The sequence below is a fragment of the Diadema setosum genome, chromosome 21 (genome assembly GCF_964275005.1).
Source record: "Diadema setosum chromosome 21, eeDiaSeto1, whole genome shotgun sequence".
Lineage (NCBI taxonomy): Eukaryota > Metazoa > Echinodermata > Echinoidea > Diadematoida > Diadematidae > Diadema > Diadema setosum.
In genome coordinates this window covers 21436076-21453822 of record NC_092705.1, presented here as the reverse complement: position 1 = coordinate 21453822, position 17747 = coordinate 21436076, and the positions used below count along the sequence as shown (strand labels likewise).

Here is a 17747-nt window from a genome sequence, read left to right as displayed (position 1 = left end):
GGCGCGGCCAAGCCTCGCACTGTAAACGGGGCCTAAGTGGATAGAACAGCATGCAGCTTATATTTACTATCAACAATTTTATCAAAACAGACTTTATACTGAGAATACAAACAATGTAAGGGATTTCAACATTACTCTGGAAATATTACTCAGCATTCATTCATTCATTCCATTCTAGGTGCAATGTACATGAGGTGAAAATGCCATGGGGGGGGGGGGGGGAGTTGGTGAGTAACCTCTTTGCCCAACACCTCAAAGACCCAGTGCAACTGAAAAGCCATATTGTATGGTACAGTGTCTAAATTACAATCTAACAGATTTTGGAAGGATGGATATACTGCCTACAATCATAGTGCTTCAGCTTGGTGGCACAAAAAACCCAAATAAAAGATGGCTTCATTATCTAACAACATCATGATCGCATTTGTCCAAGAGAGATGATATTTCAATCCAAACTCCTCAAGTGGGATAGCAATTGCAGTGACATTCTGACAGAATGACCTATCTGATTTTCTTGGCAAAAGTTTCCACTTGGATGATTTCACTCAAATTCAGGTAGATTTGTTCAAATGTAGCTTGATTTTCCTACAGAATTATGTTCTAAGCATTTTTTTTTTTTTGGGGGGGGGGTGCTAGTTGATTCAGGGATTTATCCCATAGCTTTTTTAGTAGCATGCACCACCTGTAAAAGAAAATTAAAGTATCTAATCATCCCAGTCAGGAGTAGCAGACATAGCGTGTAAGAGTAGCCTTCATTCAAGACTGATGACAAATGCATGTCAAATAGGAACCAATCAGTGGTAGGGATAGAAAGCAAAATAATGTCCCTGGAAACAAGGCTAAAATAGACACAGACATTCCAGATTTGACATTGGACCCAGACAGGAAGTGGAGTGCTAGGTTATATGTGCCTCCCCCAACCTCCCCTGAGACCTACTGATGGTCTTGTCACAGGGGTAGTGCTTTCACCAAATTGGTGAATGACCTAGTCTTAGTTTGCAGGCTTCTTGATTATTATAACAACTTATAATTCTCTAGAAATGCATCCAATTGCACACTTGGCTCTTCAGATTTCAGAAGTGTCAGTCTTAGAGTTGGAAATAGTCTCTGTTCATGTTTAAGTCTGATTTTTTTTTTTTAAGAACCAATTAAGAGGAGATAACTCCTGAGAATCAGCTCTTATAATCCATGCCTTGCCATCACTTGAATAATGTTAAGTCCAGTTGGGGGTGGGGGTGGGGGGTAGGGAGGAGGGTGACCCAAATTAATGAGGACTGACTTTGCCAAAGACTTTTATTCAAGGTGACAGATGACATAAATATATCACTGTCATGGCCCACCTGTCTTTCACCCAGTGAGATTGTGAAGGTGATCACATTTCATAATGTTGATTTGCGACCACCTTGTGTCACTAGCCATCTAAACTTTGATATCATTCACTCAAAGGCACTTTGTGTCATTGTCATTGCCATTGTCACGGGGTGGGCTAGTGACTGTTGTATTACAATATAGCATACATGTGACTTTGAATGACTTGATAGTGCATATCCAGTTTTGCCAGACATTGACACAACAGTGACACTGCCACCAGCATACTGTAATCTATTAAAGTGACTCCCGCAATGGTGTCGTACACACGCACACCGCAACTGTCGTGTTTAATACATGAGTTGTAGTGAATAAATAGTGAACGAAGAATGTAATTGGAATATATCCAGAAAACGGTAGGACCTATAAAGTACAAAATACTGAGAAGAGCACACATCTTCTGTCTGTTGCCTTCCGTGTACGAGATCTATGCCTGTGGTTGGTGTCTACGATCTATGAAAGCAGACATGCAGTACGAGAAAACCTGAAAATAACCAGCCTCTGGTGTGAATCATTGTACGTTGATTCGCACAAGTCTGGACACCCCGCCACGTAGCTGGGAAATCACTTGTGACCAGTGAGCACAAGTGCTCCGGCACAACAGGAAGGCATTGCGGGCTATTTTTCTCTGAAGCGGGCGATGTTATTTTGGCGAAAGTGTGGTGCATCTGCCCAGGAGAGAGAGCCAGGCGGGCATGCAAGGCAGGCTAGGCCAGCATGGGAAGAGGGGAGGCGGAAGGGTTGTGGGTAAGGGAACGGCAAGACGGCTGGATAACCCCGCGCCATTCCATTCACTTCTGTCAATCAGCCACAGTGTCTGGAGTATTGAGTACATTCTGGGTTGGCTAGCTGACACCCTTTGACTTCAGACTGGTCTATCAGCCCATCTCTTCATTTTTGTTTTCTTTTCCAAACTCTTGATCTGTATGTCTGGATTCCAGTCCGCTCAGAGAGAGAGAGAGAAAAAAAAAAATATATGTTTCTCTTTGGCCCCCATGTGTTTGTCTGATTGGCTTTCTCTCCCACTCCCTCCCTCCGTCTCTCCTCCTGAGACTTTTTCTGTGTTTCTCTGGGAGCGTCTTCTAAGAATGTCATGTACGTTTGGCTGGTGCCTTCGTGTGACGTCAAGATTTTCGAGAAGCAAGAGGGGACGGCTCAGTGGGTGAAAGCAAAAAGGAAAGCAGACTTGTATTACAGACAGATGGATAATAAAAGGGAATTATGTGAGGAAAGGTTAGACAGAGTTGCCCCTGCATGCGTGGATGGTTAATATTTTGGGACATTTTTCTTTTGGAATGGGCCTCTGTCTCTCTCTCTCTCTGCCTTTTCAATCTGTCTGTCTGTCTGTCTGGTGTCTCATCTCTGGTATAAGGTTGTCTGACATCTAGGAACCATTAAGATCCAAATTCACCTTTTCAATTTAGTGTATTCCGCAGCTCTTTTCTCCCCTTATTGCAGACTTTGTATCCTCTCTGCATTTTCAGGTTTCATATGTTTCTTGTTTATCTCCAGTATGGAACACAATGGGAATTCTCCCAAATTGCCTGTTGTATTGTCCCACTGTGTACCGAAATGACACCTTTGTTGTAGGTACTTCTCACAAGTTTTCTGTGGTTCTCCCCCAAGTTGAACCATTGATTGAGCTGTATAGAAAGTTAGGCCTATTTGGCGGCAAGAAATAATACTGAATCCTGAAAATTTCTTCAAAGTCTGTTTTTTACTTAAATATTGACAAATGTAAACAAAACAATAATATAAACAAATGTAAAAAAAAAAACAATAATATAAACAAATGTGGGCTAATATGTAAGCTCCTTGGAAGAGGTTAATTTAGTAGATCATTTTCATCTCAGCATTTCAAAATGTTTTGCATACATTTTTTTGACAATAATTGTTCATCGCAACCACAAAAAGTTTGCCCGAGTCTTGCCCTACATAAGAGCAACTAGTGGTGAAGACGCAATTCTGTATTGAAGTGTTAATTCCATGCTAGTTGAAAAGATCCCAAGGAGGTTCTTGGGTTGGCCTGTTACATACCCGAGGAAGTGAGTTCTGTATGACAAGTTGCAAGGATTGTGAAATACGTCGTATGTAACATGGGAGTGACCCCGGATGTTCATTCTGAAAGGAAGGAAAGACCTGAAAAAGATTCACCTGTTGTACATTAACCCTTGAGGAATGTGGGGGGAATAACAGGGGGTTGAGCGTAGTAAGTGGTATCAAAGGGAGGTGAAGAAAGAGTGCATGGGTGTGACAACGCCATTGATTCACCTGTGTTTACCTCTGGATTTGGTAATGGGGGATTGTTGGTGTGCACCCGTGTGTGAAGCCAGGGAGGCTGTGGTACCCCTGGTGCCTGGGTCCGAAGCCATTCACACAAAGGGAGCACATGGCAGCCTGGTACAGAGTGACAACAATGGAGGCAGGTGACGTAATGACCTTGCTACATTTAACTTTGCTGCACTGAGCAAACCAGGCGATTTCCTCCCCCCCCCCCCCCTTTCAAACAACAACAACAACAACAACAACAACAACAGCTACAGTGTTGCAAAACGCAAGTTACACAAGTCCCAACAAACTCAGAAGTTTTATATTTCTGAGAGAGTGGCGGTAGAAGTCTGTATCCTAGGTCTAATGTGCCACAAGTGTAGGCTTATTACACTAGCATACTAAAAAAACAACAACAACAACAATAAAACAATTACACAAATAATCTTGGGTGTACAATGTTTTTATATTTTTATAATGATATATGGCACCTTTAAATTTCACAACATTTTGGAAAAAGATGAGATCAAAGTGGTTGTAAGATTCAGTTTTACATGAACAAAATTAGAAAAAAAAAAGCATTCAAATTTGTCAATTTGAGAGAAAAAGAAGAACTGCTTTTCTAATTAATAAGCACAGCCAATTAAAATATCAGTTATGAATTCAGTAATCAAGAGGCTTTTGATAATCCTGCGTACAATTAAGGACTCAAGTGAAGGAGTATTTGTGTAATACCTGAAGTACCAAACAAAGAAGTTAAACATTGAATGAAAGTCAGAGCACCAAACCACAGAGATGTAGTTTCTGAAACTTGATGGGTTTCAAGAGGTACATGTGTAGGACTGCATGCTCATTTATAACACTTGCTTTGTACAGCTCTTTATCGACAGGCCTGTTGAGAAAAAGAGAAAAGTCTCTCCACTCCGCAATAATTTACACTTTGATACCTCTATGTTTCATTTTTTAATTTTTTTTTTAAAGTTTGTCCAATTCACTTTGAAATCTGTATCATCATAACTTGAATGCAGGCAGCAGACTTCCTTCTCTACTACCAATAATCACTTGGATAATGTGTCTGTTTTGGCTCAAGGCACACACATTATCACTTCACAGCTCCAGTGCATATGAGCGCATTGAGACATGATGTATGTGTATATAATGTTCAACTCTTCTGTAGAGAGTGTGTGTTTAGACTGCTTGAATGTAACGTTCCATGAGTTGTCAGGGATGCTTGTCAAAGTGCGTTCTTTGACAAGCGCCATTGTTACTCCTCATGCAGTTGACACTGGAGATATTCTTCAGAGCTTCATGCACATGTGGTTATATATGCAACTCATTCATGCTTGTTTCCTCCTGTGTGCTCCTGCCTATAGCACCTGGAGTCTGTTTCTTAATAGCCCTTTATGTGCCCAGACACTAAGCATGATTTCCCAAGCTTTTCTTTTCAGCAGCATCAAGTAATCCCTTCAAACTTGACCTAGTGGTAAAGCTAGCAAGCCCATTCAGGTGTGGCAATGTGCCTCAAGTCCAACAGGAAGCGAGGCCATGGTGACACAGTAGGGATTAGGGGGATTAGATAATCTCTATTCATTGACAATTAGTTTCCAGACATCTGGGCCAGTGGACAAAGAAAGCACTCTAGACTGCATGCCAGTTTAAAGGCATAATTTACCATTTGCAGATGAAAGCATTAGTGCTATAAAATAGTTCTAAAATGTGAGTTAGGGATAGAAACAACCACTGTCAAAATTTGAATCCTTATAATCGATGTTAAGTGTTGTTAAATACACAAAATGTGAACAATAGTTATAATAACAAATTTTGCAGACTAAACCGTATACAGTTACGGTTTATTGAGAAAAACCCTGATATCTCCTTATATTTTAGGTTTTATTGCAAATATTTCATATGGTAGGATGTTTTATGATACAACAGACCTACACATATGCATCAAATATGATATCTTGAAAATTTTTGAAATCACTGCTCCCAAAGGTAAACTGGACCTTTAATAAGTGAATGAAGCTCAGTAAGGGTTGAAGTGCCATTCCACAACATGTTCAAGGCAGCTTGGATTGCCAGTCAGTAAATGAAGCTCAGTAAGGGTTGAAGTGCCATTCCACAACATGTTCAAGGCAGCTTGGATTGATAGAGTAATATCAAATGAACAGAATGAAAGATGTTTTTATCAAAATTGGATGTGATATGAAAGTTGTCAATATCCCCATATTTGCACAAAAATATAAATTGAAATTGTCACTTGGTGATAATTCCATCTCCCATTGAACTTTTATACACTAGTCTTCAATAAATTTCACTTTTGTAAACATTAATCTGATGAGAAAAAGATACCACTATCATTTGCATCAAATTCTTGCAGTCTTGTAATAACTCGCAACAATGAATTGAAAAGGGAGATATAGTTGCTATATTATTGACCAACAGCCATGGTTTTTATAGTGAAGTTTGTGTGTAGAAACTAATAGAAGAGTTGCAAGGGGATGATACTGTCGGCTCTTCCAATTTGTGTCATTTGGTAAAAACAGCATTTGAAACTTACAGCATTTGAGAACTTTCTCTTCTATATCCAACTCTGATGAAATTTGTATCATTGGGATTCGTCCTCAGTGGTTTAAATGCATGTAAAAGTTCTGGTCTACACTATTCTATGCATTGAATGCCAGTGGCAATTCACGAATATTTCATGCTGCGAAAATGTCTCGCTTTATAATACATAGAACAGAAGAGATCCAGGCCTTTTGTGTCTCTCCTCAATGATTGGACTTGCCATCTTTGGCTTGTGTGTGGGGTGCATTATGAGTTATGAGTACATTTTGTGTGTTTGTGCTGTTAATTGTTCATCTATATGCATTCATCTGTCATGATGTACATTGTTTGAAATGCTCGTACCTAGCAAGTTGCTGTTAAGCCCACAGATTATGCATTCACAAGAGAATTTAGGTCAGTGATTTTGTCTTTTTCAGTACAATAAATTGTATCTTGTAAGATATCTTTCAGAATACTTATGAAAAGGAGAGGAAAAATGTTAGGTATACTATTTTTAGAAGTCTTGTTATTGATTGTCATGTCTGTTCTGTTTTATTTTGTCCACAGAGTAAAGATTGAAGGCAGCGATATTACAAGAGCACCCTCGGTGTGCGTGTGTGCGTGTGTATGTGGAGGCACAGCATCTTTCAACCGTGTGACCTGTCCAATCAGCCAGGGCCATCATGTCCGTGACTGAGCCGATCCTGAGTATCTACCAGAGCGCCAACCACCATGCCCAGATGCACCACGACGGCCCGCTGGCCAACGGCGAAACCAGCTCCACGACCAGCAGCGAATCGGACGTCCAGCTCACTTCGGTCAAGGGCCAGAACGGCTCCCTCTCGATGGACAACAGCCCCGACATGTACACCTCAGACGGCTCGATAGACAGCCAGGGGCAAGTGGCCCAGTATGTGAGTGAGCCGCAGATCCCAAACTCGTGTCCGACGAACTACATCCAGGAGTACGATGCCAGCATGGACGGCACGAATGCAAACTATGTGCCCATCCCGGGCCCGGAATATGATGGCCATATGGAATACCCCACAACGGGGCAGGAGTATGTCAATCCGGAACTCTACCAGAGCCAAAGTTCGGAATATGTGGATTATCAGAACCAGGGGTCGACGCCCCTACCGGTGGAGGAGGGTGTGCGGCAGGGACAAGTACAAGAAGAAGGGGTGCAGGGCCAAACGCAGGGACAAAAGCAGAAATATGTGTTTTATCTGCAAATCAAGCCTGGGGAGGCATTCCCTGTTGAAAATGGAGATCAGGTCCAATATATACATGGTGAGTACATAGCTGTGAGCTTTGTAGCTTTGCAGAGCTAGATATGTAAAGCTGTCTAGCTGATTCTATTGATAGCATGGTGAGTTTTCCTCCTTAGATGCAAAGCAACAACATTACATTCTAGACTCAATGTATCACATCTATGCCTGCTTGGTCATGGAAGGTAAGTTTGGTTTTTGAGGTAGGAAGCACTTTTTGAAAGCAAGTTAAAAACGAAATCCACAGGAGTGGGTACACCTTAACTGTGAGGTAGATACACACAATATTTTGACCTGCTGTGTGTAAATTTCTTCAGTGAATGTGCAATGTCAGATGCAAAATGGCCAAGAATCGAATCACACACTGTCTGTGGGCTATATTAGTCATCAAGCACCAAACAATATTTGACTTGTTTAGGTATAGATCTTTGATTATGTTGATTTCAGAAAAGATGGGTCTGTGTTTGGTAGAGTAGAGCCGATACATTTAAGTGCATTAAATACATGTGCTGTTTTCTTAAAATGTTGATTTTGAATGGAATCGCCATAGCATAAACCTGTGGCCTTTGGAGTCTATCGACGTCATACTCCCTCCCTGCGTTCACATTGGTCCCCGCGACGCGGGGAAAGTCCCGAGCTGCAGGACTTTCTCCTCCAAAACCATAATGTGAACGCTCACTGGGACTTGTCCCCCCGTCCCCGCCAAGCAAGTCGGGTACGGGGACAAGATTTGGAGGGGAGAGTGACCTTGGGGCGAAATTGATAGCGTCCAGCTGTGGTCATCGAATGTGCGCATGCGCTATGCCTGGCAGAGCTCGCCCCAAGCCCCAATTGCCCCCACAGCTCGGGGACAGATCAGATACCAATGTGAACGGTCAGTCGTAAAAAAGATAAGATCTCTTGTGGCTGTCCCCGCGTTGCGGGGACTAATGTGAACGCGGGGCCTGTTGCATTGAATCTTGTTACGTATCCTGCCAAGTGAATGTCACCATTTCTCAGAGTTTGATTGATGAAAGGGCACCTGTGATAAGAGGGAGAGCCTGTCATACAATATGTGGAGAATGGCTGCCAGGCGCAGAGAGCAGCAGGTCCTCAGTTCCAAGCCCGTGTGATGTGTGGTTGTCATGACAGTGGTAGAAAGCAAGCAAGGGAACGGGCAAGCAAGCAAGCACGGAGCAAGCCTGTTGCTGCAGAGAAGACAGTTGGAAATCAAGCTTGGTCATACTTTGTTGTGAGAAAGCCTTTGCAAAAACAAACAAACAGTGTACATGTACCAAAGTAAATTGCTCTGACCCTTAGTTTCTGTGCGACACTAGGAGAATTGTTACAGATATTGTCAGCAAGGTTAAGAGTTGAATGTCACAGCGAAGAAATTGGTTCACATGAAAGACATTGACTAAAAATCTCCGAAATCATATGCAAATAACTGTTGAAAAAAGTGAAATGATCGGAAGATATCAGTAAATCGTGTTACCCATACATGCAGTTTATTGTAATCTCCGAACAATCAGAACAATTGTTTTGGTTACTGTATCATGTGTACTAGGGTGTTGAATGTTGGTTGCACTAGAATACTATGAAGGATGAAACGGTGAAAGCTTGGTTATTACACACACAATGTGTGATTATGAATGGAAAAAGTTACCAAGGGCAGCCCAGGAATCCTTCTTGATACAGTGTTACATTGAGCTATGTACTGTAAGTACAAAGTGGCTTCTGTAAAGGGTAAGACACAAATGTTGTCCTTCAAATGGCTTTAAGGAATGCCATGGGACAATGGGTAATATCAGTGGTCTACTGGGTGCAGTTATTTTTTGTTCTTGAACCAGGTCCCTAGACTTTGGTTTTGGCAAACAAGTTCATTTTTTTTTCTTATCTCTCTGTTCTCCCCCTGTAGAGTTTTACATGTAAGTCCTGCGTGAAGGTTAAAAGCGAATATCAAATGTCAAATTGGCCAGGTACCCATTGTGCCCTGCATCTCAAAGAGCACTGCGAGGAATAAGGGTGGAGACAAGACACTTCCTCTCCAGTTTCCTTTAAAGGGGTGCTGTGCGCCCCCATTGTTCTTACCAAGCCAGTATCATCAAAATGTCATTCCCAGTCAGTTTTCAGCAGAGTGTCCCACGTAAAATTTAGCTAAAATCTTGATGTCTTGCATTGCAAAAAAAACCCCAAACAAACAACAAAATTATAGACGTAAGATTAAGTTGCCGAAAAAGTGTCTTGGCATAATAGGTACAAAACTGTATTTTGGTAAAGGTTGATGTATTGTTTAATTTCTGAATACTTCAAATATGCTTTCAACGTGTAATGTGAATGTTTAGAGGCTTTGATCTGTTCTAAATATGTGTGGAATGTGATTTGTTTGCAGAAATTTTGCAATGTTATTTACTTTTGATTGAATTTGTTGTGTCCATTTGTATTTGTGATTTTGTAGAACACATTGGGCCGAATGCATAAACGCTAGCAATTGCTTGTGCTAGCCTTTTACTCAAATCCGTATGCATAAAAACAAGCAATTGCTTGCGAGCAGAAGCTTTTGCTAGCAAGCACAAGCAATTGCTTAGAGACCAAGCATTTGCTTAAAAACGCATAAAACGGACCTTTTGCTAGTTGTTGCTAGCAATTGCTTACGATTTTCCAAGCTCTTGAGCTTGAGCTTTTGCTTAACCGGAACGTACCCTTTTAAGTATCCTTTTCATATTTATGAAAGAAAGACCACACTTGTGAAGGAGTGGTATAAATCTACAAGAAATTACTCTTAAGTAGTGTAAGAAACTTTTTCATTTCAACAACAGGAATTTCCAGTGGTTAGCATGCAAAATGTGATGAAAAACAGGTAGGATGTCTGACTTCGGTGGAGAGCAAGGAGACTTCTCTCCGCGTGCGATCTGGCAGATCCGGGCTACTGTAAGCTGCAGTGATGAGAATCAGCCAGTAATACGTGTGTGTGTATGTGTGTGTGTGTGCATTTCAAAGCATTTCTGCTATGTCAGGAAATGTTTCTGCACACACATGCCCTTTCAAATACTAGTACATGCTGCCACACTCGCCTTTGTTCTTGTGTTCGCACAGGCGTGACGTCCCTTTTGTTCAAAACGCAAGCAATTGCTTGTGCGGGACAAGCAAAAGGTATTAGCATGAGCAGAAGGTTATGCATGTATGGAATTAAGCAATTGCTTGAGAGGGACCTTTTGCTAGACGAGCTTGTGCTTTTGCTTGAAGCAATTGCTTACAAGCAATTGCTTGTTTTATGCATTCGGCCCATTGTGTGTGCCATATTTATCAAGATTGTGTATAAATGACAGCTTTTCAATCTGTGTGGCCTGAATTGCGTGGTGGATCTTTGATGATTGTAGTTTGAATGCCAGCTATATCTGCAAGATACCAGGCATCCACGTTTTATGTTCATCAGAATTTTATTTCTTCACAACCATTTAGTGCACACAGATTTCAGACAGTTACAGGTGTACTATGAAAACAGATGTTCTACTTTCCACAGCAGAACTGGCATCAACGCTTATAAATAGAAAATTGGAGTTAATGTGTGAAAATAGTGTACAGAATTGTGTAGGTCCCTATACCAGTAATGTACGCTGCAGTTTATCTGTTCTTACAGGTTGGCATTGTTAAAGGTACAGTTTATCTTTGGGAGCAGTGATTTCAAAAATGTTCAAGATATCACATTTGAGGCATATGTGTAGGTCTGTTGTATAACAAAACATCCTACCATATAAAATTTTCATAATAAAGCCTAAAATGTAAGGAGATATCAGCATTTTTCTCAATAAACCATAACTGTAGACGGTTTAGTCTGGAAGCATTCTTATTATAGCTATTGTTCACATTTTGTGTATTTAACAATACTTAACATCGATTATACAGATTCAAATTTTTACAGTGGTTGTTTCTATCCTTAACTCACATTTAAGAACTCTTTTAAAGCACTAATGCTGGGTTTGTTTGTTGTTTTTTTTTCATCTGCAAATGGTAAATTATGCCTCTAACCATTAATTGTGAAATTGTGTGATGTTGTTGGAGGTGAATTGTACAGACCTCAAGTGCTGGAAAGGCTCTATTACAATAAGTTGATAAAAACAAACTTTTCCCATAATATGTGTCTGCATGTAGTTTAATGTAAGAGGTAAGAGGTAAGGTTCTGATACTTTTAAGCAGGCTGTTATGGACTTGTGCATGCTACTACAGTGTAGTACAGAGTGTAAGGTCTGCAAAAGAACACTGATCTAGAACAGCACCTGCTAATTTTCCAGTAGCTTTTAAACTTGTGGTAAACCTGTGACAGGAAGGTCACATTCCTCCAGACAAGTACAAAGAGATTCTTTACCAATATTACTAGCCTAGTCTTATGAGGTCAGCCTGTGTACATGTTTACCAGAAGTTTATGACACGAAGTATTCAAATTTGGTTTGCCTCACTTGCCCGGGGGAAGGGACAAGTTTCCCAAATCCTTACAGTTTGCTGTGGGCAAATTTCTTTGTATTTTGTTAGCTCAAGAGCGAGTTTTATCTGCCCAAGGCAAATGAGCAAGCTGTCTGGTAGGAAAATGCTGTATGATGCTTTGGTACAGATTCTACCATAGAAATAGTTTTTCTCGCATTCAATACCAACTACCATTGATCAACAAGGATGAATGTTATATTATGATCCGTCTTAAATGATCATGTAAATGTTCAAACTCAAACTAATGTGAACTGTTTATCACTCCACTGCCACCGCACACATGATAACTGTGAACGCTGTCATCAGTAGGGCAGGAGGTATTCCACAGGTTTGAAACATGAGCTCTCCTCTCGCAGCACCACAGCAGTTGTGTCTCTGACAGAGACTACCATCCGGATGTCAGTTGGGGGAATTTCGCTCAAACAGGTTGGGTCAGGAAAGGTCAGGGGAGCTGCCCAATGAACAAGGTCATGTACACTGTGTGCCATCACAGGTGGTATCTCTTCCATAAACCAAGCATCCTGTGTCCTGATACAGGAATTGTTGATGTGAAGTATTACCCTTGTAGTGGTACACATGCCCCAATGTCGGTATCATTCAACAGCAGACCTGTTGTTTCTCCCTTGGTTGGGTCTGGCAATGTGTGTGAGGACTTGGAACACTTGTCATGCAACTGTCTAGAGCTGTACATTGTATGTACATGTACGTGTTGTAGATCATACATTGTAAATGATTGTTCACAGCTCATTGGAAACACATGTGGGACTGCCAAATGCAAATTAGGTCATTTCAAATGATATTGCATATATTGTCTCTAGGATGGTTCAATTTGAAACCTCTACACTTCTGTATTGGTCTAAATCTTGCTTGCATTTGATATTCTGTTTTGTTTTGTTTTTTAAATGTCATGTTCAGATCATTTTGTGTTGAAGGGTAAGTGGCTGTTTAAATGTGATTCTTACATTTTACCAAAAGTTATAAAACTGTAGTGCAGGTCTTGTCTCATGAAATGTGAAAGGAAACATGAAGCATTTTGTTTGAAATGTAGGCCTATCACTCTTGACATGAAACAGATTTTGAACTTCATACACATAATAACTACATTTAACCCATAAACTGCTGCAGGCCACTTTAGTTGCCAAAAGGTTTCTTTTTTTTGTATGATATCAGCTTGATTTTTTTTTCAAATGAAAACCCATATTACTGTTTGTTTTCATCAATGTAATGTGCTCCAAACAAAAAGTGAGTTTTGAAATTTCACAACAAATGATGTCAAAATATGCATTTTTGCACAAAGTGCCACAGAAAAATATTATATGGGACTACAAGGGCATTGCATTAGAAACAGTAAAACTAGAAAAATATAATTTTTCATAAAAAAAAAATCATTTGTTGTAATTCTTCACTGTGAAAATCTAGGTTTGGCAGAAGACATTGTAGGCCCTTGTTGAATAATGGTTTAGATTTATTAAAATCAGATTTTTTTTTGGTGAAAAATTTTAATTTATCCTCTTGAAAATGGTATTTTTCATGTGACATAAAACACTTGAAATATAATATTTTTGAATAATTTCCAAAAATTTGAATGGCCCCGAAATTAGAAATGCTTGACATAACGTCAGCAGTTGAGGGGTTTAATATTTTCCCAGTTGTGCGTATATATATATGTGTGTCCACAGTAAATAATGTCTTTACTTAATCAATACCAGCAACAAGTAGAAATTTACCAATTGGATGCATTATACTGTAAAAGTGGAAATTTTCGCGATGTTGAAATTTTCGCGCATTTCGCGCAACCAGAAACTAGCACAAAAATAAAAACACGCGAATATTTTTGCTTGCCATACGTTCCTGTGCGTGATGTCTTGATTCCGCGGAATTAAAAACACGCGAAACTCTTCTTACCCGGCCTAGCGCGAAAAATTAGTCGCGCGAAAATATCCACTTTTACAGTAGTCTGTCTGATCTGTATAGTGGTCTAAGCATGTTTCGAGACCTCTTCAAATTTGATGTGCTGAAGGTGAAAATAATGAGGTATCAAAATTTTGTACAGCTGTAGCTTCCAATGTGGAGAGGCCATGAGTAAAGTGTGTCTGAAAGAATAGACTAAGACTGTGCAATACATTCCCCATTTGTCTGAGTGTGGGGCCATTAGGGGAGGAGAACCGTGTGTGCATGTAATACAAATGTGTAGGGTACTCTGACTTTCCTATGAGTATCATTGCTTGTTCAATGATACCATATTTTGCAGATATCTTGGAATAATGCATGTTGCATGAAAGAAACTGTGTAGGCAATACAGCTTACAAACTGCATATACTGCACTATGATAATTGAATCAATGCCATGTAGCAAACGTACAAAGCCATGGACCTTTCCATGTGTCACCCTGTATTTCAGTGTATACATTGTATGTTCTGGGGATTATCCATGGATGTATAATATAACCTACTCTACAGTGTATTGTCTTAAACCTGTCTGATGTTGTCTGTTGTGCACTGTTGGAACTGTATGCTGCTGGAATATGCAGAGAATATTGAGTCGGTGTAAAGATCTAATGTAGAATGATGTATATTGTTTATTGCACATGTATAATCAGTCTGTATGTCGTAAATCATGTTTTTGTACAGAAGGTGCCATAACAAATGTATAATGTCAATGACATCATGAAGTTCTGTGGATACCTGTTCTGCTATGTGAAAACAGTTCTTTTGTTCATATAGTACAGATGATGTAACTCTAGAGGTAGTGACAGAATGTTTGAAATGTTAGCAATGTATGGAGAATTTTCCTTTTACAATGATATCAGTTCAATGATCAGATACTTACATCGGTATGCAGTCTGAAAGTTGTTGAGGTTATTCATGTAAATTGCAAGTGATGGTGCCTAACTTGCTACCCTGGATTGAGAAGACCCTATCACATTTTGTATTACAGTATATTGCTATTACAATCATAATTTGCAGGTCCTGTTTTCCCCCTCTCCTGTAAGTTTTCACTATTGTAAATGAATGAAAACTATCAGTACATGTAGCAGATTTAAAAAATGTGCAATGATATGTATAAAATTTGATAAAAGATATGACTTGTATTCATAACTGTAACTTGATTGTGCTTTGTAAGAAGGAAAAAAAACCCCACAAGAACTGACATGAAGTTTTCTTTCCTACATGTATGTGTGATCTTTACAGTTAATGTTTTTCAACAGAACAAATTTATTTGTATTTGTTTACATTATGCAAAACTTGTGTAATTCCAAACCTTATTGCCCAGTAATGAACTGTTTCAGCATTCATACTTATACAATGTATATCATGAGTGTTTTTATAGGGGGGGGGGGGGGGTTATCTTCATTTTTTTCCCCCAGGCTTGAATTTGCTTTATAAACTTCAATGTTGATGTGGTGTAGAGTTAGAGTGCCTTTAGTCATAAGATTGGCAAGCTATAGAGTTTCTCCAGATAAATGACATACAGGAAGTATGCATCATATTTTTAATTTTTGCTTTGGTGTTCATATTTCTGATTAACTTACTTATCCAAATCCCGATGGAATCCCATTTTCTTTGCTCATTTTTCCATTAATAAATTATCCAAATCTTGTATAGCATGGCCCCTTTTAGAGAGAGTTCTGTATACACCTTGTACAGTATTTACTAGCTTGTATATAGTATAAAACAGCCATCCCGGTGGGGATACTAGTTGTACATTGTAGCTCCACAGGTTGCAAATGGGTGCAGTTTACACCCTTGGGAAGATCAGTTTGAAGGGATGGATATCAAAGAAAGCATGTGGTACTAGTATGATTTCATGTGCAATGCCACATCTTGGTCAAGTTTACTTTGATGGAAAAAAAAATATCAGAAGATGGAAGTTTCAGCAAAACCAGATGGTATGGAAACTGATAAAAATAAAATACAAAACCTTGTAACTGATTTAAAACTTGAATACTAAAGTCACAAATGATAGAGGTGCAAATGTTGAACAGATTTTATTCTGTGACATACTGTAAAACATGATATATTCGCGGCATGAATTTTCATGAGTTATATAATGTATTTAAATTTATGCATTATTTGTGTAACAAACAGAAGAAAACTGACCATTTTCCCCATTATTTTTGTTGGTACAATTGTACATGTGTACATGTATGTAGACCAGATATTTTCACCTCATTTGCGTACGTTCATCTAAAGGGCCTGTCATCATCATGAAGGACTCTTCCTGTATTTCTCCATGAGGTCTAAAACTGACATGGATTTACAACCTTGTAGGGCTAATAACTGTTGAGGCTTTTCATGGTCTGGTGATAAACTGATGCTTCCCTTACACAACACTTTGATTTATTCCTGTTTCTTTTGATGTGTTCGGTTGGCAGGGTGATCCACGTGAGGTATTGGCATGTTGCACATATGAGTGCAGTGTGCAGCATTCAGAACACCATGCCAGAAATGAAGTACAACTTGTAGGCCTACACTTGTACACGCTGAAATAAGAAACTTGAAAGTGAGTTGGGTGCAGAAACCACCATACAATGTACAATTGTACTTCGAACATCTCTATTGCTAGATTCTATTCAGGCAGGGGGAAAAAATGTACTTAAAGTGTATAGATACACATTGTACATCAAAATGATTGATTGTCAGACTTGCAGAATTCGTCATTGGATTTCCCGGAGTGCATGTACAGTCACATATTTCTACCGTCTGTGTTTAAATACGTCATTTTTTCCCGTCTTTTTTTTTTTTTTTTTTAGCGTACTTACTGCTTGTACAGTAGTGGTAATCGGTAGTCTTCATCTTGGATTGTGCATCTTAAAGGGTGTGTACAGTTCTGGTCGAGGTGAAGATTTAGCTTTTAACGTTTTGTGAGATATTCAGAAACCACTCTATGAGATGTCAAAGAGCATGCAGTTCTAAGGGGTATCAAAAGTTTATTTGATGAAAATCGGTTTTGAAATGGCTGAGATATCAAAAAACAAAGTGAAACAAAGAGATACTAATAAAGTTGGGGCATGTCGCCTTTTATTATTAGCCCTTTTTTGGATATCTCAGCCATTTGAAAACCAATTTTCATCAAATAAACGTTGAATCCTTCTTAAAATTACATGCTATTTCATATTTCATAAGAGGCTTTTCATTATCTCACTTAGGAATGTTCAAAACATGAATCCCTACCTCAACCAGTACTGTACAGTCCCTTTAACTTGACATTGTAGTACAAATGTATCTGAGAAGTTTGTTGAAATCCTCTCTGAATAAATAGTCTTTGATGTTGGAAATTTGTTTTTCAGATCTTTGCTCCTCTCATGAACTAAGAAAACAAACAAAAGCAAACAAACATTGTGGGTATAGACTTAATATGTGCACAAAAATTGTTGATGTTGGATGCATGCATCAGGCTCTGAAAAACTAAAACTTCTGTCATCTGAAATCAGTCGGATTGTTATCACCCCCCCCCCCCCCCCCCCCCCCCGGAAAAGTTTTTTTTTTTTTTTCGTTTTTGTGAAAATGCAATTTTAAAAAAGATACCAGCCTATGCTTTTATTTTTAGCCATTTTTAGTGATTGTCTTTAATTCTGCTTGTCCACCACAAATTTGTAGTTTGTTGTACAGACCATGTGAAAAAGGATCTATCCAATGTATGTTTGTGTGTGTGTGTGTGTGTTGGTTTATAAACATGTGAGAGAGAAAGAGGGTTCAAGCAAGTACAGGTTGTACTACTGAACATACACTGTATGAGGACATAGGATCAAAATATTCCATAAATATCCTACTTTAGTTGTTTCTTATGATTGAGCATGAGTTATTGTACAGTGGTGCCAATTGCAAGTGAAGC

At 39.3% G+C, this 17747-nt stretch overlaps 1 protein-coding gene across 1 annotated transcript in view; it reads left to right on the top strand.

Annotated features, from left to right (window-relative positions):
- LOC140244259 (fibronectin type-III domain-containing protein 3A-like) overlaps nt 1-17747 on the top strand; it is a 174389-nt gene that overhangs the window by 36122 nt on the left and 120520 nt on the right. Inside the window, 1 exon segment of the mRNA XM_072323898.1 lies at nt 6751-7473. Within this exon segment, the coding sequence (XP_072179999.1) occupies nt 6867-7473 (607 nt within the window). The 5' untranslated portion in view covers nt 6751-6866.